Source organism: Ambystoma mexicanum, chromosome 4q, assembly GCF_040938575.1.
Source record: "Ambystoma mexicanum isolate Mex_15411 chromosome 4q, UKY_AmexF1_1, whole genome shotgun sequence".
Classification (NCBI taxonomy): domain Eukaryota; kingdom Metazoa; phylum Chordata; class Amphibia; order Caudata; family Ambystomatidae; genus Ambystoma; species Ambystoma mexicanum.
This window is the reverse complement of record NC_090928.1, coordinates 644,567,298-644,589,464: the sequence shown is the minus strand read 5'-3', so window position 1 is coordinate 644,589,464 and position 22,167 is coordinate 644,567,298. Positions and strand designations below refer to the sequence as shown.

Below are 22,167 nucleotides of genomic sequence, written 5' to 3'. Positions count from 1 at the left end.
TGCCTTCATGAAGACAAATCGCACGTGGAGGACTGTGCGTTTTGCTTGAACATGTCGGAACGGACCTTGAGGGACCGTCGGACCTGTCTCGCCAACTGGTTGGAAAGCAAGAGCCCAGCAGGTGGGAAGAAGAAGAAACCCGAGTGGTCTTCTAAGTCCTGTGAGGGCGCGCGGGGACGGGGGCCCAATAGAAGGCAAAGCACCGCGAGTCCGCGGGCACCGGGAGCGCCGAACGGTCGGGCTCCTCGGCTGCCAGACAGGGCGCACCTTCACCGACGCCATCAACCGTGAGCCAACGCTCTGGCTCGGGGAAGAGAAAGTCCGAGAATCCGGCTAAGCTTCTGGAGAGACCCCGGTCAATCTCAAGCGAACCGGCCGAAGGGGTAAGAATCGGTGATCCACACCCTAAGGTGAAGGCCTCAAGCGTGCCTAAGGTGGTGAAGGCCTTGATTCACCCGGCCAAGGCCTCTATTGAGGGTATCACTACAGCCCTGGGAAAGCCTGTGGAGGCTCCCCCAGTGGAGGCGATCTCAGGGCCCAGAGTCTCTCTGCCCCTGCGGAGGGAAGCCTCTTTTAAGCTCATCGAGATGACCCCCGTGAAGACCCCGGTGGAAAAAGAGGGGGGGGCGGTGGCCTACACGACCTCCGAGGAGGAACTGGTTGAAGTCATAGAGGAGGCCCGTCCCCACGGGAGGGATCCCGACGAGGGGGACGACGAGAGCGAGGGTGACGAAGACGATGCTCCGGTGGAGGAGGAGCAACCGTCTCGTCCGTCGCAGCCCAGGCCACAAGACAACTCGGCGGCCATTTTGACAGCAATCCAGGCCTTATGCACGGAGATAAGGACCAGGTTGCCCTTGCCTCCGACGGACGACCTGAGTCTGTCGGGAAGCCCCCCTAACAAGAGGAGAAGGATCCATCCAACCCCGCCTTCTCAGCCCTCACGGCCCTCTCAGCCTTTGTCTCCTTCCCCGACCCCGAGGGAGAACACAGGGATGGATACGGCCACGACGGGGACAGATGACGACGGTGGTGACGGGCGTCTCCTCCCGACGAAATTGGCTCGTTTCACGCCATGATCGCCAGGGCATCCGAGCTTTTTCAGCTCTGCCCCGAAGAGGAGAAGGAAGGCTTCCTTTACCAACGGCGTGAGGCCAAAAGGAAAACGGTCCTCGCGGTGCCATTGTTAGATGACATATGGGACGAGGGACTTGCCCTCCTCAAGAACCCGTCCACGACTCCTGCTAAGAGGGACCGGTACGAGAAGTAGTACCGGGTCCCCGATGCCGCCCCTTTGTGCCTTAGAGCGCAACCGACCCCGGATTCGGTCATTTCAGCAGCGGCCAAGAAGAAAGCGGGGAGGGCATCGGCCTCGGCCTCGACCTCTACTTCCCTGCCGGACGACGAGGGAAAGAAGCTGGATACCATGGGACAAGTCATGGCGGCGATGACGATTAAGGTGGCCAACGCCCTATCGATTGTGGCCCGCTACGACAGGGAGTTGTGGTACAAGATTGCCCCCCTGTTGGACTTCCTCCCGGACGATAAGAGGGCAGAGGCCCTGGCAATCCTGCAGGAGGGTGAGGTGGCCTCTGATCGCGCCATAACGGTGGCCACGGACATTGCCGACACCGGTTTCCACCAATTGGGCAACGGTGTTTGCCTTCGACGGTGGGGGTGGCTCAAGGCGACGGATTTCCGCCAGGATGTACAGGCCAAGGTTTTGGACATGCCCTTTGACGAGAACAACCTGTTTGGGAAGACAGTGGAGGAGTCCGTTCAGGCCATCAAGACCGACACGGAGACGGCTCGGGCCTTGGGAGTTCTAAAACGACGACATCCGCCCTTTCGGAACTCCGGAGGCAAGCAAGGTGCCTCCAAGGGATTCGGCGGTGGCTCCTCAACGTACCGTCAAGCGGCCCGCTCCTCGTCGCAAGAAGCCTACAGGGGACGAGGCAAGTCAGGAGGACCTCGCCGTCGTCGCCAAGGAGGGCAAGGCGGTGGCCAAGCAAGACTGAACCGGCCGTGGTGTCGGGCCCCCACGGAAGCACCCCGGAGGGAGGCCAGCTGACCAGGTTTGTCAGCGTGTGGAAATCCATCTCCACCGACTGTTGGGTGCTTGATGCCCTGGCCCAGGGGCACACACTCGAATTCCTAAAGAAGTGGCCAGGAAGGAAACCCACGTCCCTCAACTACTGTTGGAAGTAAAGGCGATGCTCAAAAAAGGTGCCATCGAGCTTGTCCCAAAGAGGCTTCGGGGCTCCGGAGTTTACTCAAGATACTTCCTCGTCAGAAAGAAGACGGGCGGATGGCGCACCATCCTGGACCTGCGTCGACTGAACAAGTACATCAAGGCACAGAAGTTCCGGATGGTCACCCTCCAGCACGTGCTGGGACAGCTGGAGGAAGGCGACTTCCTGTCGTCGTTGGATTTGGAGGATGCGTACTTTCATATCCCCATTCTAAAAAGGCACCGAAAGTTCCTCAAGTTTGTGGTCCAAGGGCGGCATTACCAGTTCAAGGCCCTCCCGTTCGTACTGAAGTCGGCCCCCAGGGTGTTCACCAAGTGCCTAGCACCGGTGGCGGAGCGGCTGCACCTGCAGGGGATCCATGTTTACCCCTACCTGGATGATTGGCTCATCCGGGCAACAACAAGGGAGCTCGCCGTCGAACACACGGCGAAGACCGTCCAGCTGCTCACAGACCTGGGATTCTCCATCAACTTCCCCAAATCCCACCTGGTCCCGTCGCAGGTCGCACTGTTTCTGGGAGCCAAGCTCGATACAGTGGCGAGATTGGCCTCACCATCGGAGGAAAGAACGAAGGCCATCCTGGGCAAGGTACAGCATCTGCTGGCCACGGACGTGGCCAGAGTGAGGTCCATCAAATCCCTTCTCGGGATGATGTCCTCCTGTATCTGTCTGGTGTGCCTGTGCAGGCTTTGGATGCGTCCTTTGCAGGAGTTTCTCGATACCCGTTGGATGCAAGCGACGGGCAGATTCGAGGACAAGATCTCGCTCAACAAAGTATTCCACCAAGCTGTTCGATGATGGGGCACCCGCGCTCATCTCGCGGCAGGCACAGACTTTCAGACCCCAGCATATCAGGTGACGGTGATGACGGATACCTCCCTGGAAGGATGGGGAGCGCACACCGGGGACCTTCACACGAGGGGCCTATGGCTCCCGGAGCAGAGGCCGCTCCACATCAACATACTGGAGCTCCGGGCGGTGTTCTGGGCTCTCTAGTCTTTCCTCCCGTCCCTCAAGGGCAAAGTGGTGAGGATCTTCACCAACAACACCACAACAATGTTCTACATCAGGAAGCAGGGAGGAACCAGATCCCCAGCCCTGTCCAAAGAAGCACAGGACCTGTGGCACTGGGCCGTTGCCCAGGGGATGTTCCTGGTACCCTTTCATCTAGCAGGGATAAAAAACCATCGCCAACTCCCTCAGCAGGGAGTTGCGTTCGTGCCACGAGTGGGAACTACGCCAGGATCAAGTGGATCAACTCTTCCGGCGATGGGGCAAACCCCAAATAGACCTGTTCGCGACGGCGACAAACTCCAAGTGCCAGAGGTTCGCCAGCAGGTTCCCCCAGCCGAGGAGCATGGACGATGCTTTCTCGTTCCCTTGGGACGGCCTGTTCCTTTATGCGTTCCCTCCGTTGCCGTTGCTGCTCAGGCTCATCAACCAACTCAAGAGGTCCCGGTGCAGGATGATCCTCGTCGCACCGAAGTGGCCGAGATAGATCGGGTTCCCAGACCTTCTGGACTCGTCAGCGTCCCCACCAGTCAAACTGCCGACGGACGCGGATCTTCTCTCCAGAGAAGGAGGCGCCATGCTTCATCACGACCCGGAGTCGCTGAACTTGCAGGCCTGGCTCCTGCAGCACTAGAGTTTGGAGGATACGATATGCAGGCTGACTGCAGAGAGGTCCTTGCAAAGGCCAGAGCGTCCTCAACTCTCAAGTGCTACGGACACAAGTTGAAGAGGTTCTCTCTGTCTGGTGCTGTGCACAGATTAACCCTCTCAGGATTACAGCCCCTCAAGTGCTACCATACCTACTGTCGCTAGCCAAAGCTGGACTATCTCATGCTTCAATCAAGATACATCTGGCAGCGATTTCCCGATACACCAGAACTACAGGGCGGTCATCCCTGTGGTCTCATCGCCTGGTGAAGGAATTTATGAAAGGACTGTTTCGATCATTCTCACCGGTGAAGGCGCCAGCCCCGGCGTGCAAGCTCAACGTGGTGCTGACCAGGCTCATGGGTCCGCCATTCGAGCCGTTGCATTCGGCCCCGTTGAAGTTTCTGTCATGGAAGACAGCGTTCCTTGTGGCCATCACCTCCGCACGACGCGTGGGAGAGAGTCAGGCCCTATCCTGCAAGCCTCCATACCTGACCTTTCACGATACGAGGGTAGTGCTGAGGACGCACCCCTTCTTCATGCCCAAGGTGCCGTCGGACTTCCATCTCAACGAGCCCTTGGTGTTACCTGTTTTCTTCCCGTCGCCTTCGTCGCCGGCCGAGAGGACTTTGCACTCGCTGGATGTAGCTAGAGTGCTGAAGTTCTACGTGGACCGAATGAAGAGTTTTCGGAAGACATCACAGCTGTTTGTGAACTTTGGACCTGTGAACCAAGCGAAGGCTCTCTCGAAGGCTTCCATTTCCAGATGGCTCTCCGGCTGCATCATGCACTGTCATCGGTTGGGAAACCGACTGTTGCCCAGCCGTCCGAGAGCCCATTCGACCAGAGTGATTGCTGCTACTACGGCGTTCTTGTCTGGTGTGCCCCTGCTGGACATCTGCAGGGCTGCTACGTGGAGGTTGACGCACACCTTCATGAGATTCTACTGCGTCGACCGGGATTCCAGTGAGGAGTCCTGTTCGCTTAAGGTGAGCCTGGTGAGGAGGTAAGAAATGCTTAATGTTGAGTTTTGATGTAATGCTTAATGTTGAGCCTTTGCCACCTCCTGTGGTTGTGCATGTGTGTACTGCTATGTATTCTTATATTCATGAGCATGTGAATCCATGCCAGACCCCATGCTGGAGAAGGAACAAGTTACTTACCTGTAACTGTTGTTCACCAGCTTGGGTCTGGCATGGATTCACATGCTAAACCCTCCCTCTTGCCCCTCTGCGACTCTTCACTTGGTCATACTGCCACTTTACGTGCTATCAGATCTGAGGATGGCTGCCAGAGGCGGGGCTTAGGTAGAGGGCAGTCATTGGCTGGTGGCAGTATGACCCAGACACCAGTGATTGGTTACTACTAGGAAAGACAGATCAGAAACAAAACTGATAGTGATTTTTTCTTTACCGAGGATTCCCAGCCTGACGACGGGGAATATTCATGAGCATGTGAATCCATGCCAGACCCATGCTGGAGAACAACAGTTACAGGTAAGTAACTTGTTCCATATTCAATATTCCCACAATAGCTGCAGTGAATTGCATCATGCACCTTGGAGGGGCTACTGAAATGTACATTGGTGCACGATATATGTTGTGAGGAAGAGATGAACTACAATTAGATGAATGTAGTCTTTGTAACCTTAACTCACGAAATTTAAATGTATGTGGAATGATTGTGCTGCTTTTTCAAAATAAATAATTTGCCAATAAAAAAGTGGCTTTACAGTCAGGTGTAATATTTGTTTTGATTGATATTTTCTGCTCATGTTGGTTGAATGTCTTCTCTTTTAGGGATGAAGATATGCAAAGCTTGGCAAGTTTAATGAGCATGAAACAAGCGGATATTGGCAATCTGGATGATTTTGAGGAAGACAATGAAGAGGATGAAGAAAATAGAGTTAATCAAGAAGAAAAAGCTGCAAAAATTACAGGTAATGTTCCCTACGTGTACACCATATTGCACATTGATTTTTAATTTGGTTTGTTTTTTAAACCTATTGAAAACACAGCTTTTGGAGTTAATGTAACTGTAATAATCAGCTCATTTTGTTTAAAAACCTGCAGATACATGTATATCTGGGGTGCTGACTATAAGTCAAGTTCACTTTATAATTTTTAAATGTAATGCCATGTGACGAGAATTTGCCTCTTTGCAAGTGATGCAAATTTTGACGGATTTGAGCAGTGAGACACAGTAAAATGAGCAAGAATCTGAGGTTGGGCAAATCCCTAAGAGGAAACGTCAGGATCAGAACTCCGGTTTCTTGATTCCACAGCAGATAATTATGCCACCAGACAACATTTCCCCCCTTTTACGTTTGAACGCTTCTGTGATCAAATGTGTCACAATCTTTGGCTTCCCCCCCAATTCACTTTTTGCCTATGCCGTTGCAGCCCACAGATTTTTTTGTCTGTGCAGTTCAACCTTTAAAATATCTTGCCTAAGTGCCCAGCACATGCAGATGTAACTATGACCCCAAATTCAAAGATCATTTCAATTGAGTTAGAACTATATAGTTGAGTGCATTTGAATATGGATTGTAGAGATTATTTTAATTCCTTAGTTTAGTTTGCATTGTTGTTTTAGTACACACATAACTGTTTCGGTTTAATGTGTCAGTGTCTTGTTGTTTCACTTTTATTTGATTTATCTTGCCCATCTTAACCTGACTGTTGCTGCCAACTGGCCCATGTCATTAGGATCACCATTAGCCAATCTTGGGTTATACAAGCCCCTACATATAATTGAAAACGAAAAAATAAGTTTGATCATGTAAAATACTGTTGGCTAAAATGCCAGGACTAAGAGAATGTGACCTGATAACCTGGCAAATTATTGGGTGATCCAAAATTGGCTTAAATTAAATTAGCTTAAGTGGAATCTGGGAAATGTAGTTTTGCCAGTTTTGGAGTAGTTTAGACCAGAGGGGTCAAAAGGCTTTCATGTCTTCTTCCGTTTTGTTTTGATTATGTCAAATAATCTTCCAAAATAAATACAATTGCCCCTCCTTATTTCTGCACCACCTCAAGACATTGTCCTCTTCATAATGAAAAACACATACTAGCTGGTTTCCCTTTATGGTTACATGCTGGCTACTGAAACTTCATTTCTCCTTGGTTTTTGCTAGTCATTGTTTTACCAGTTTCGAGCAGGGGGTTGTTCATTCTTCACATTTTTCACAATTTAGCCAACTCTACGAACTGGCTTTCGTCATCTAGACAATGTCCAACCGGTTGTTAAAGTGATGTGCAGGACCCTCCCTGTGCTAAGTTGCTACAGTGTCTAGTATTGCAACTAAAGCCCTCTATCAGTGTTGACCAAAGTACATAAATAAAAATATCTTTACTTGGTTTGTCACATCGAAATGCATTTCGCACATGTGGAGATGTAGGCCTGATTTCAAACTGCCAATCATTCCTTTGCTAATTCCTTTTAATTCTTTGCACTCCAGCTGGCGGAACTCCTTTTTCTCAGCCATAATTTAAACATCAGACTGATCTAGAAACATTGACGTCTGGCCTTTTTCTAACTGGTACATTTGTTATCCTAAAACTTTAAATGATGTTGCCTTTTTTGCATTTTGTAATCCTTTTTTCTTCAGTTTTTACCGTGTTTCATTAGTTATTTTCTGGCACTTATTACTGATAGTAGTTTTATTTCCCATGCATAACAGGTGGCTTTTTTATGATTACTACTTAACTTTGGCCTGCGTCCTTCAGTCTTTAATATTTGCCCTTCCATCTACCACTTCCTACCTACTTCCTCCTTTGCCCAGAACAATTAAGGTGTGAATCGAAGTCTCCAAGGTTTTTCTGATTATGTTACCCCTCTTTCCACCACTGTTTATGTCCATTCCCATTTCTCAGAAATCGGGAGCTGTCCTAAACATGCATTATAGTTTAATCGGAATGTAATTTTGTTTACTGTACAAAACATCTAAATGATTGAAAGGCTCCAAATTAAATAATTTATCTGAAATAACTTCACTTAATATACAGCCTCTTTGTATATATATTTTTGGTTAGGTGTCGTGAAGTACCCAACATAAAGCAGTCTAAAGGTTATCCAAGGCTACTGACATTATTTTGTCTCAGAGGGAAGTACATCGAGTATGAGCTTCAATTGAATTAGTTTAGGGTTAACATGTAATAAGTTAAATACCCTGAGTCTATTTCTCTCCTAATGTGTGAAATCATCATCTAGTTTATTTTCCTGCAATAAACAACCCTGTGTGCATACAGACCATTTTGTAACATATCTTCGACGGCTGACATGAAATGATGGTTCATTGATCATTAATTCTAGTATGTTACATGTTCCATTTTCTATGTCTAAGTACATTTTGTTACTAACTCTTATTTTATCTGTTCTTTCTTGCAGATCAACATTCCTAGCAATCCTTCATGTGTTCTTGGCTTTTCTTGTACTTTTAGTAATTCTATCACTAAGATGCTATCTATCAGTTGGGGCTTAATTGTGCTTTGGTACTTTTTCTGCTTGTGCAGGGACTGTTGAGCCATAGCGAACAATACATTACTCTTGGACAACCTTTGATAGTGTGCATGCTTATGAATAGGATTTTGGCCTAGGCCCACTATAAAACATTTCTTTAACTGCTCTTTGAATGCTCTGTTCAATATTTCTGAACCAAGGGGGTGGGACGTAAGGGTTTGCTGAGTTGACTTTATAATGTATTAGGTATAGGGTTGCAGCACTGAAACCTCAGTCCAGACATGTAACATTTCCAGCACATCTCATGCCTTCTTTGAATCACTGCTTTCTACTGGTGTTTTATGTGTCACTTTGATAGGCATACACAGCCTGATGAGTTGTTATGTTCTCCTATATGGCTGTTTTAGTGTGTGTATTTTTTTCTGTAATAGAATTACCAGAGCTTTTGGTTGACTAAACTCATTTGATGTATTGGTTGCTGTCAGGATGTGTAGCGGTTTCAGGGTTTCCATAGTATTTTTAAAGACTTCTCACTTCTGAATAAATTAGTCTTAGCTTTGGCATTGCTTGATCAGGAGCCGGAGAAATAGTGGGCCATTACTGTAGTATACATTGATGTCCAATTGCTTGCGGAAGAGTCTCTTTGTAATGTTATGTGCTTGCTGACAGCATGATACATCGTGTGAGGACATTGGTTGTACTTAGTTTGATATTCTGCTATCCACGTCTACTCTTAATCACTCAATGTCAAGTAGAATTCTACATTAAATAATTCAAAATATTTTCCCTGTTTATGTAAATGTGAATAAGATGTGTGAGCACATTGCTGCTGAGCTATCCTCCTATATGGGCAGCCTCATTTTGTAATGTCTGAAGTCTGTCTAGGCAGCTTTTATTTGCTCCAATCAGTTGGGTATTGCAATAGTCAGAACATGGCATTATAATGGCCCTCGCTAATATCTCTCGGTTTTTGAATGACACAAAAGGTTTCATGTTTCTTAATACTCTACGAGTTAGCAATGGCCCTTCCACCTGTGCCTCTGAGCTCATAGATGCCTCCAAGTAGATACCAACGATCTTGACCTTGTTCATGACTCCTATGCGATTTCCTTCAATATTCATGTGTTTATAGTCCAAACTTAGTTTGGCTCTAGCTTGTGAAGTGCCAAAGATCATCAGTTCAGTTTTTATTACTATTTAAACAGATCCAACTATTTGGCATCCCATTTTTATGGTATCGTAGATATGCTCAAGTCTGTCAGAGTCTGTGCTTTAACAACCACTCAGGAGCTGAGTGTTGTCCACATAGTTGATGAAAAGGATTCCCATAGATGTTACGAGGTCACACAGGAGTCTAATTATCAAATTAAACAAGGTTGGGGACAGGCAAGCTCCTTGTGGAATGCTGGAGTGTATTAACTGAGCTTCTGAGCTGGCATCTCCCCAGCCCTTCCTTGAGGACCTATTGGCCAAAAAAGAGCTGATCCAACTTATGGCTTCCTTAGTGCAGTTATCTGTGATTGCAAGAGTGTCCAGTAAGCACCTGTGGTCCAGCAAGTCAAAAGCGGCCAATAAATCCAAGAAGATCAGCAGCCCTGACCTACTTCTCTTCATAACCTCTGTGAGAAACCTGAAGGTGTCTCACTGTTTGTCCCTGGGGATCTATCATCCAGGTGGCCAGAACACGACCATCACCATTGGATCCAGTTCCTCGGGGTGGACCAGTTAGGGAGGATCACCTGGATGGGGGTGGAGGGGTCGTCTGGGAGTGGAAGGGGGAAACCGACAGGTGAGACGTGGTATCCCCCTTCCTATAACACTTTTTCACCAACCTATCACGTAGGATACTCAAACACTTTACCCTCCCATTTTCGGCGCGAACACCTTCCCATATCACAAAGGATGACAGACTAACACCCAAGCCATTTACCTGACATGTCCTAACACATGGGTCAGGCAACGTCGGGCAATTGACCAGAATCACACAAACCTTACAGCCCTTTCCCTTCCTCATAGGGATAAAAGGTGGAGCAGAAGAGCACAATATGAGCAAGGCAGACCGCACAACGAGAGAGCTAGCTCAGCATGGCAGTTCAAGAAGATGAGAAAGACTGCGCAAACTGAGAGGGTGACAAAGAGAGAAGCGACCAAGCCCTTTGCTAGCATGTGTTGCACCAGATGTCAGTGGTACACAGTGCCCCCCACTGCTGGTAACCAAGCCGGGGAGAGACGCTTGTCTCTGTGGTACCAACTTTGACTCCAGAGAGAAGAAAAGCCAAGCGGTTCATCACAGCCGGTGAGTCGAGGGGAGAGTAGGTAAGAAACCAAACTGTGGTGAACGAAAAGTAGGAAATGGTTAATTGAACTGTGAAAGTACAAAGGACTGTTGATACCAAAAGGGGGAAAACCAGCAACAGAGGAGTCTGGCACCACATGGGTCCTCACTCAAGAAACTCCCGGCGATTACCCGATTGTTGAAACTACCCTTACCAGAAGGCCTTGTGAAAGGTGAGAAAGAGGTCAAAATGGTCATACAGGGGTCTAGTAAAATCCCCTGTACAGTCGAATATCGTTCACCAACAGATGATTGTGAAGTTAAGGGAAGTGAATCCCGCATTTTAATAACTGATTGAGAAAATATACGATTGTCAAAGTTGGCAAGAGTGAACCCGGATGAGGGATGCCGATAAATAGGGGGCAAAGTCTAAAGTCCCGATACACAGTTTGAAGGTTGATGAAAAGAGTGAACCAGGCAGAGGGATGTTCACAGTGAACTGGTTAAAAGCACATTGAACCTCATTACAATAGTGGCAGCCACAGTATGAACGTTAAGGCACCAGCACCGTTCATACTGGGCCGCCACATTACGAGTTCTGCTCACGGGTTCCTAACAGCCCGCCAGGTCTTACCTGGCGGACTGTGCGGCACCCGCGAGCAGGACTTGTGATTGCACCGGCACCGTTATCAACAGCGCTGGTGCAACCATTCTCCCGACCCCCATTGTGCCCTATGGGGCAGAATGGGGATCGGGAGCCCGGCATTACCGCCTCCAGCGAATTGGCAATTACGTGCCCCTTCATCTCGTAATGGGCCGGTTATTGCCCAATCACGGGAGGCGGTGCCGGTAGCGAGCATGGCGGTAGTCGTGCCTGCCATGCAGGCGCGGCTACTCCCATGTTTGTAATGAGGCCCATTAAGATTTGTAAAAGTTGCAGAAGAGATTGTTTGAGAAGCCGTAGTGAACCCAGCTGAGGGAGCCTAGCATAGCGAGAAGGGTCTGAGCCCAGAAGAGAGTGACCCAGGGGGGAAAAACCAACACCCTGCCATAACCAACCTGATGGAGGGGGGGCTGATATTCGAGAGGGGTCTGAGCCTGGAAAAGGGAGATCCCAAAGTGAGGAAGCATCACCCAAAGTGCAACCAGAAAAGAACTTTTGTTGAACCTTTGTTTGGTACGTTGAACCTATCGGGCCCTCGGAAATGAGAGAAACTTAACTACCGATGGTCCTGATATCATTACAAACTTTTTGTGGATCCGAGCCTGGAAGAGGCGGATCCAGGGGTGAAAGGTCATCACCCGCCGTGTATACGGAAAATTACTTTTGTTTATTTTTTTGAAACACATCAGGTCCTCGGAGGAAGGAGACTTTTTGTAGAAGAGTGACTGAACCATCGAAGGCCCTGATTGTTGAGAACAGAACTGTTGGCTCGTGCTGGGAAGCTCGAGCGTGTCCTCCTTGTCCCGTGCTTAAAACGTGGGGAAGGGAGACCCCGACTACCACATCCTGATTTATTATTTGTAAACACTTCCTTCTTTCTTAGGAACATTATCCTACACTTCTTTTGTATTTAGCGCAAGGATTGTCAATAGGTTTTTCTCAGTATAAGCCCTTTTATTTGACAAGACACCACTTAAGACTGCCTTATTATTGTTTGATGGTCGAATCTTGCTCCCATCTTAGATTTAGGTTTCGATTCGGCATTTTTATGACCTACTATACAGTTTAATAAACACCCTTTAACTGTGATCACTTGTGTCTGTCTTTACTGTTGCCACCATGAGTTCCTTAGACCTCTAACATACAAGTCTGGAGGTCCGTGAGTGCACTTTCTGGCCCATGATGTACTCTGAAACCTGATTGTTTCGTGTGGAAGATAGCTGCATTTTCTAGATGTTGCTGCATTTTCTAGATGTTGCTGAAGTTGAAGGGTAACTGCCTTATCTACAATCTCCAGGAGAAATAGTGTATTGGTAATGGGGCGCAGGTTACTTAAATCTCTTTGGTATAGATGTGGCGTTTTCATCAACAGTGTCCCAACCACATGTTTAATGGACTCTGCTACAGACCCAGTGGAAAAGGATGTTTTTCCAAAACGAACTAGGAAGGGAGTAAATATTTCCAGATTATTCAAAATGAGTTTAGATGGGATAATAGTACTTAAACAGGAGGTAGGGTGCATGCTCTTGAGAAGGCCTTTCATCTCATCCATAACTAAATGTTTGAAAAAAAAAACAGGATTCTCATTTAATTTTGATGTTACCGTTGCTAGCAGAGTTTTGTTTTCCAAATTGTTAACTATTTTTGCACAAGCAGTATTTATTTAATCTACGAAAGCTTGTTGAGTCTTGTTGCAATCTGCTGCAGATGGAACAAATGACTGGTTGCAGAACAGGTTTTAACTGGGCATTCTAAACTTCTGCCAATACTTCAGAAGTATCGTGATCAGAGTTGTTATTCAAAATAGATTAAGCATTAGTCTAACTCTTCAGTTCTTATATTGTGCAGATTCGTGCTAATTATCATTTTTTGAAGATTGTGCACTTTCCAAGGTTTATCGCGGTAGGTGATGGAGCATTCCACCATAAAGTGGTCAGACCATGAACAGGTCTTAGTGTTGGTAATCTTGAAAAGGATATTTCTTGATGCTACCCAATCTAAGATGTTACCTCCTGAACGATTAGGTTCGGTATTTACAAATGTTCTTGTGTATGTAAAAATTGAACTTTGAATTGAGATGTACAAAGAATAACATGAACTCTGTTTTGCAAATACAATTATTTAGTATGAACCATTTCGGATTGTAGATTATACATTGGTTCCACCAAAGAATTGCTGTATCCCGTTCAATAATGACACACAGTTTGAGGGTTACTGTTGAGGTTCTAATGTTTGTTTCTTGATCTCTCATATACTCCTACGTCCTGTCCCCTTTCCTCCATACTGTATGGCTGTCCCTCGCTAGGGACAGGAAACTTTTTCACCAGAAAAATCATCATCATCCCCTTTAAATTTAGATGCATGTGCGGGCGCAGCACTGGGAGCATGCGCTCCTCTGACTCTGCCCACCGGTGCCACTTCTTAGTCCTCTTTTCTGCATCGACGGGAGCGGACCGTTTTCACCAGCATTACTGGGTTAGGCCTCCAGCCTTGTAATTCCATGCGCTCTTCCCCGGAAGTTATTCTCTTTTTTAAAAATTTTTCTCTTCCAGTTGTCAGGTGCTGCTCTGTCACCTGGTGCCATTCTCCTCCCCGGCGCATGTCGACGAGGGTGGGTTTCAGCAGGTGTCCAGCCTGCGGGAGTCCTTTCCCAATGTGCGAACCTCACGCACTTTGCCTCCGGTGCCTTGGCCCAGACCATACGTGCCTTGGACCTTAAAGCATACGTGAGAAGGAAGACCAGGCCCAAGGTAGGTGTCCTGTTCTCCTCTGCAACCCTTAACGGCGGCTCCTTCCCTGGGAAGCGTCCAAGCGGGAGGGACCTTTCAGGTTCTAAAACCAACAAGAAGACCAAGGCTACTCCAGCTATCGCCCCGCAGGGTTCTACCGCTGAGGGGCCGCAAGGCTCTATTACTGGGACCCGACCCGAGGGGCTTTGCCCTAGTACCAGACCCATGTACGAGGGGGGCGCCTGTATGCAGCACTACTGGTACCATGCCGAGGGCATGCCCAAATTGTGTCCCAGGATATCATGCAATCCCCTGTAGCCTACATTGGTGTGCAGTGAAAAAGTCGAAAACATTGTCGAGTCATAATGTTGAAAAAAAAAGTCGAAAAAAAGATTTCAATTGTTTTATTTTTTTATTTACATTTGTTTTGGGTTCCGCAAGTAAAACAAAAAAGGGGTCAAACAAAAATACAAAAAAATAGACATTCGAAGAAAAAAAAAATTAGATTTTTTCCACAGTATGACTTGACTTTCGACATAACGTAATTCAAAATTATCACTATAAACCGCCTACATTGACACCTCCGGCAGAGCCATATGCATTGCCAACGACATGAGAAGGACGGTCTGGCTCAAGTCCACACACAAGACCTACAGCCAAACGCACCAGCGGTCAAACATGGGTTGGACCTTCACTGGCTTTAGGGGCTTCCAGGAGAGATGGTCCAGACAACCGGATAGATCCCTAAGCCAGCAGAGACGCAAGCAGCACAAGGCGGCCAACAAGGGGGTTTTCAGTCCCCCTCATCAGCACCAGCGTCCGAAGTGAAAAAAGTTGTGACGGGTCCATCCGGATCCACTAGTCTCTGGTGGGGGGCAGGCTTGGCCTGCACGTACACTCCTGGCGGATAAGGTTTGCATACCTGTGGATCTTCTCAGTGGTGTCCACGGGGTTCCGGCTACCAATTCTGCCGTTTTCTCCCTTCGCTCCCGCAGATTGCTACGGCAACTCTGTTGGCAGAAATCTGCTTGCTCGTAGCGAGCCAGGCAGTGGAGGAAGTCTCATCCTCACAGTGAGGCAAGGGCTTCTATTCACGAATTTCCGTCATGCACAAAAAGAACCAGGCTGGCCTGAGAGTTGTGTTGGACCTTTCTTCCTTGAACCTTTCCCTTCCCCTCCAAAAGTTCAAGATGGTTACCCCAGCCTTCATTACAGAGTCCTTGGGCCTCATTACGACCCGGGCGGTAAGTGAATAATGATGCCGGTAAAGGATTACCGGCATCGCATACCGCTCCGGCGATTATGGCCTGATAAAGCGCTATTAGCGGCACCGTAATTAACAGTGCTGCTAAAAATGCCAAGTGCGCGGGCACGCGACCAGATGCCGCAAATACCGGCATGACGCAAACAGGGAAACATTACGAGTCACGCGGACATGCAAATAATGCCCTAGTGAAGGCCGTAAAGTACCTTACCACCATGGTGCAAATACCGGCATTGCGGACCACCCGTAAACGGCCATGTGCAGTGTTCCTAACTGCCACAGATGCACACAATCAGCACAGGTGGAGGCAATACAGACTGGGGCAGCAGAAAAGGAGCACACCCCACCCCTTCCCACACCCAGTCACACTCCACAATGATTCCAATACTACTAGCAATGCAGGGGGCTGGAGGACTTGATTGCAGTGCAACAACAACCACCACAACAACCAGCACCACCACAACCACCACCACCACCACCACAACCACCACCACAACAACCACAACCAGTGGCACCACGCCGGCAGTCCCCAAATCCACACATCAGAGCCAGTCCATTCAACCTAACCCCTGAGCAGATCCACACCCTGTACTGTCTGGACCGGGACACCATCACCATCATTGTGGACATGATACATGACGACCTTGTCAGCCTGATTGAAACACGCACCGCCATCCCACCCCAAATGAAGGTAGTGTCTGTGCTCCACCTCCTGGCCACAGGCACCTACCAGCACACAGTGGGGCACATGCATGGCATTTCACAACCATTATTCTCACATACGCTGAACCAAGTGCTTGATGCCCTCCTCAAGCACACAGACGACCACATTTCCTTACCAGGAGATCTCAAACACCAAAGTAGGTTTCCATTCACTGGCCGGCATCCCTGGTTGCATTGGCGCCATCGACTGAACCCATGTGGAATTGGTGGTCCCACATGCCATGGAGGTAGCGTACCCCAACCGTAAGCTATACCACTCAATCAACGTGCAAATGGTATGTGACTCGAACAGGATCATCACACATTGTTGTGCCCGATTCCCCGGATCAACCCATGATTCAATGGTCCTGCGGATTTCCACGATACCTCGCTACATGGAGCAACATGCAGGGCAGAGATCCTGGCTTCTCGGTGAGTCGCATGTTAGACACATGGAAATGTGATGTGGGTAGGTGATTCGGGTATAGATGCATACTTCACCTGGCTGAGATGGGGGGGGGGAGAAGAGAGATGGATACTTCACCTGGCTGAGATGGGGGGGGGGGGAGATGCATACTTCACCTGGCTGAGATGGGGGGGGGAGAGATGCATACTTCACCTGGCTGAGATGGGGGGGGAGAGAGATGCATACTTCACCTGGCTGCGAGTGCCAGAGGGAATGGACCATGCTCATACCTCAAAGCATCCCAGACTGGACTTGACACCTGACCACATAATGCAAGATGTAAGCAGCCCTACCATGTAAATGAAGCAGTGTCGCAACCTTTCCACAGCATGTGCACTGTACCAAATCAGATCGCAACCCCCTCAACACAATGCAGCTACAAGCAATGACTATAGCCAATACACAGCACCAAACACCATCAACTGAAAGGACAGTCTCCCATTAATGCGTACAAAGGAGTCACATGAGGGCCAAATACATCAATACACCACTACACTGACACAGAGGGCCAACTGAATTGCATGACACCATTTGTTGTGCGGAGTGAGACCATCATGAGGCTGACATCAACGGTGCCAGGATGAAAGCATACAAATTACTGGACATCTGCCAGATCGCAGAAACAACCGCCGTGGACTAACACAGTGCATGAGCATTCACAAGGAACTGGACCCCCCTGCGCCCACTAGTTGATGGCACGCACACCAGTCCATTAGAGGAATAACACATAGCAGTCACATCGTGTGTCTCCATTTATGCATGGAAATGGGGTTGAAATGAACAAATAAATGCATGCAATGGTGTCACTTAATGAGGTCCCATATGATGTGATGACTTACACATATACATTGTTGCCCACATGCAGGTGGTGCAGGCTATCCCTTGAAGAGGTGGCTCCTTACCCCAGTATGGAACCCACAGAACATGCAGGAGGAGGACTATAATCGTGCACATACACGTATCCGTGTGGTGATTGAGCAGACATTTGGCCTATTGAAGGCACGGTTTCGCTGCCTCAGCAGGTCTGGTGGGGCACTCCTCTACCGCCATGAGAAGGTGGCAAAGATATCATGGCATGTGTCATGCTACACAATATGTGCATCAGACGGAATGTGCCCCTGCCGCTGAACTGCAACCACCTGACGATGAGGATGAGGATGAGGAGGGTGGGGATGGGGCAGCACCTCAGGGAGGCAGCAATGCATAGGAGGGACGTGACATGCGTCGGACTCTGATCAACCAATGTTTCTAGCACTCATGGATGGGGAGTGTGACATGGAGACGGCACTCGGAGCACTGGGCGTGTCGGGGACATGGACACTGTAGACCAGGGGTGCACAACTGATTTTGACAGAGGGCCAAAAGTACCTTACATGAGGGCTATAGTGGACCGAAAAGTAAAAGTGGGCGGTGCGGTAGGCGGGACATGTCGGGAGGCTTTTTCAACCCCCAATTTGTATTAAACACATGGAAAAAGAATATGTTTTTGAGGGGTAACGATTTTTATTGCATTTCAAACTTACATTTTGTACTATACATTTTCCATTGTTATCATTTATTTCGATTTAGTTATTATATATCTCCTGTTTAATTAAATTATATATATTTTATTGACCCTTGGTTGGACATTCCGTTATTTTGGACTGCTATAGTTTGCTGTTTGGGTTGCCCAAGAGGAGTACGGCCTTCGTTTTGTCAGGTTTCCTCAAAAAAGCAAAGGATGTACATCTCCTAACTGTGCCTGTTTTAACTTTATTATGGAGTTCACTCTTGGAGTGCAACACTATGCCCCATGGCTCCCACCCCCAACCAAACACTATGCCCCATGGCCCCCTCACCCCCAACCAAACACTATGCCCCATGACCCCCTCACCCCCAACCAAACACTATGCCCCATGGCTGTCACCCCCAACCAAACACTATGCCCCATGGCCCCCTCACCCCCAGCTAAACACTATGCCCCATGGCCCCCTCACCCCAAACCAAACACCATGGCCCCCTCACCCCAAACCAAACACTATGCCCCATGGCCCCCTCACCCCCAACCAAACACTATGCCCCATGGCCCCCTCACCCCCAACAAAACACTATGTCCCATGGCCCCCTCACCCCAAACCAAACACTATGCCCCATGGCTCCCACCCCCAACCAAACACTATGCCCCATGGCCCCCTCACCCCCAACTAAACACTATGCCCCATGGCCCCCTCACCCCCAACCAAACACTATGCCCCATGGCCCCCTCACCCCAACCAAACACTATGCCCCATGGCCCCCTCACCCCCAACAAAACACTATGCCCCATGGCTCCCACCCCCAACCAAACACTATGCCCCATGGCCCCCTCACCCCCAACTAAACACTATGCCCCATGGCCCCCTCACCCCCAACCAAACACTATGCCCCATGGCTCCCACCCCCAAGCAAACACTATGCCCCCTGTCCCTCACCCCCCAAGCAAACACTATGCCCCATGGCCCCCTCACCCCCAACCAAACACTATGCCCCATGGCTCCCACCCCCAACCAAACACTATGCCTCACGGCCCCCCCACCCCCAACTAAACACTATGCCCCATGGCTCCCACCCCCAACCAAGCACTATGCCCCCTGTCCCTCACCCCCAGGCAAACACTATGCCCCCTGTCCCTCACCCCCAACCAAACACTATGCCCCCTGTCCCTCACCCCCAACCAAACACTATGCCCCATGGCCCCCTCACCCCAAACCAAACACTATGCCCCATGGCCCCCACGCCTCAAGCAAACACTATGCCCGCTGTCCCTCACCCACAACCAAACACTATGCCCCATGGCCCCCTCACCCCCAACTAAACACTTTGCCCCAAACACACACTCAAGCATGCACCCATACAGACCCGAACCCCCCAACTCACCACACACTCTCAAGCATACACCATGCACCCATACAGACCCGAACCCCCCACCCCCAACTCTGCACACACACTCTCAAACATGCACCCACACAGACCCGAACCCCCCACCCCAACTCAGCGCACACACACTCTCAAACATGCACCCATACAGAACCAAACCCCCAACTCATCACACTCTCAAGCATACACCATGCACCCATACAGACCCGAACCCCATACCCCCAACTCAGCACACACACACACTCTCAAACATGCACCCATACAGAACCAAACCCCCAACTCAGCACACTCTCAAGCATACACCATGCACCCATGCAGACCCGAACCCCCCACCCCAGCACACTCTCAAGCATACACCATGCACCCATACAGACCCGAACCCCCCACCCCCAACTCAGCACACACACTCTCAAGCATGCACCCATACAGACCCAAACTCCCCAACTCAGCACTCAAACTCTGAAGCATGCACCCATACATGCATCTCAACATACACAACACAAACACTCAAAAACAAACATTCATGCACATCGGACATGCCCCCCCCCAGCCCCCCATCTCAACATACACAACACAAACACTCAAAAACAAACATTCATACACATCTGACACGCCCCCCACCCCACATCTGAACATACACAACACAGATACTCAAAAACAAACATTCATACACATCCGACACCCCCCATCTCAACATACACAACACAAACACTCAAAAACAAACATTCATACACATCCGACACCCCCCGCCCCCATCTCAACATACACAACACAAACGCTCAAAAACAAACATTCATACACATCCGACACGCCCCCCAACCCCCTATCTCAACATACACAACACAAACATACAGCAGAACAGACCCGACACACAAACACACAGACCACTTACCGGAGACGTGCTGGGAGGCGGGTAAGCTGGAATGCTGGTGAGGTAAGTGGAATCTTACTACGGCTGGCGTGGCAAGCAAGGCTGAAATGCCTTCCGGCATCAAGCTTTACTGGCCACGCCAGCTGTAGTGCTGGCACTCCAGTGGTGCAGCACACACGCACTAAGTGGCTCGTAGGAGTGACGTGGTGCGTGTGTGCTGAACCAATGACGGCCAGTGTTTTTTCCGGCCCGGAAGACAACAAAGACTTTCCTAATGGAGGGCGGCCGATGCTGCTTGCGGGCCGCCCTCCATTAGGAAAGTCTTTGTGCCTCGCGGGCTGGAAAAAACAGCATGGCGGCCCGCAACTGGCCTGCGGGCTGTATGTTGTGCACCCATGCTGTAGACTGTTCAGCAATAAAGCACACGTACGCAATAAGCAATGTCCACACATGTGAATTATGATTTAACAAAACGTGTATTGAAGATTTATGACAAAGTGAACAAGCCCTCCACCCCACACACCCTCTCCTCCCTCCCCCCCAAACTCCCCCACACACCCTCTCCCCCCTCAACTCCCCCACACACCCTCACCCCCCTCAACTCCCCACACACCCTCTCCCCTCTCCCCCCTCAACTCCCCCCCATGGTTTTCAGTAGGCTGCACCAGTGGTCACATGGCTGTGCCTACTGGCCTCCCCCTCTTCCAGCACCAGGTGCCCCCCTGTCGGATCTCTGCAGGTTCCTGCCAGACCTCTGCACGGGGCTGGTCCTGGTTGAACTAGCAGTTGATGATGTACCAGCTTGTTCAGATGACTGTGTTGGACGCATGGCCTGCATCGCTGCCACCATCTCACTGAGGACGTGCCGCACTGCTGCCAATTCGGCACAAATGTCCTTAGAGGATGACTCTATGGCTGATTTCAAAGACGCAGCACATTCCCGGATGTCATCCCTTACACCACCACATTCAGTTACGTGCTGCGTCAACAGGCCAGTGATCTCCTGCTGGCGCCTCTGAATATCCTGGATCCCTTCTTTGGTGGTTGGGGCTGCGGTGGATCTTTGAGGGGTTTCAAAAGTACTATGTTCCTCGGGCACAGTTGGTGTGGTGCTGGGAGTTGCAGGCCATGATTGATCCGGAGACCGCCCGTGCATGCTGTTGCTGGTGTCGCGCATGCTGCATGATGACAGTTGTGGGCAATGCAGGGGGGCCTGTGGTGGGAGTTGTAACATGCAGCTGATCCTGTTCCTCATCATCTGAGACTGTTGCTGTGGCAGCTGTCTCGCCCACTGTGCTGCTTGCAGCCGATGCAGTCCCTTCTGCCGCTGCCACTTGGGTGCTGGTGGCTGTTGTGGGCAATGCAGTGGGGGCCGTAGAGCACATTGTTGCTGTGGCCTGTGGTGTTGTCTTGGCCTTCCGATGTGGTGCCGGTTGGCCTATGCCCCTTGAAGTGGAGGGGCGGTGTTGTCCCTCCTCAGCCCTGGCCTTCTTCCGTGGTGTGGCACCGGTGTCCTCATCACCGCTGTCAGATTGTGTGCCTGTGGGGGACCAAATGAGGGAGAGGGTTAGTAATGGGTCTACGGGCATTGGGCATGCATTGGGGTGGCTGCATTGATATGGATTGGTAGATGAGTCACATTGGGGGGAGTGACATACAGGTTGCCTCACTCTTGGGTGGGTGATGCATGGAGGCATTTGGGTTGCAACACAAAGGGGGTGCATCATTCATGTGGACAAGGTGATGCTCTGAAATGCCTGTAGGCAGTGTTGTGCTTATGTGTCTGGTGGACCCTGCTATACATCATTGCACTGTCAGTTCAGGTTGACATCATCGTGGTGGTATTGGCATTATTTAAATAGTCACCTACCTGCATCGGCTGATGACGGGGCTCCTCTCTCCATGTTCCCGACTCCCTCTATTGCTTCG

The 22,167-nt window shown here is 49.7% G+C and overlaps 1 protein-coding gene across 5 annotated transcripts in view; it reads left to right on the top strand.

Moving 5' to 3' along the window:
- EHBP1 (EH domain binding protein 1) overlaps positions 1-22,167 on the top strand; it is a 2,510,899-nt gene that overhangs the window by 763,101 nt on the left and 1,725,631 nt on the right. For all 5 annotated transcript variants that reach the window (XM_069608212.1, XM_069608214.1, XM_069608215.1 and 2 more), the window contains exon 6: positions 5,711-5,850. In XM_069608212.1, coding sequence (XP_069464313.1) covers positions 5,711-5,850 — 140 coding nt within the window. The remainder of the gene's footprint in view (positions 1-5,710; positions 5,851-22,167) is intronic.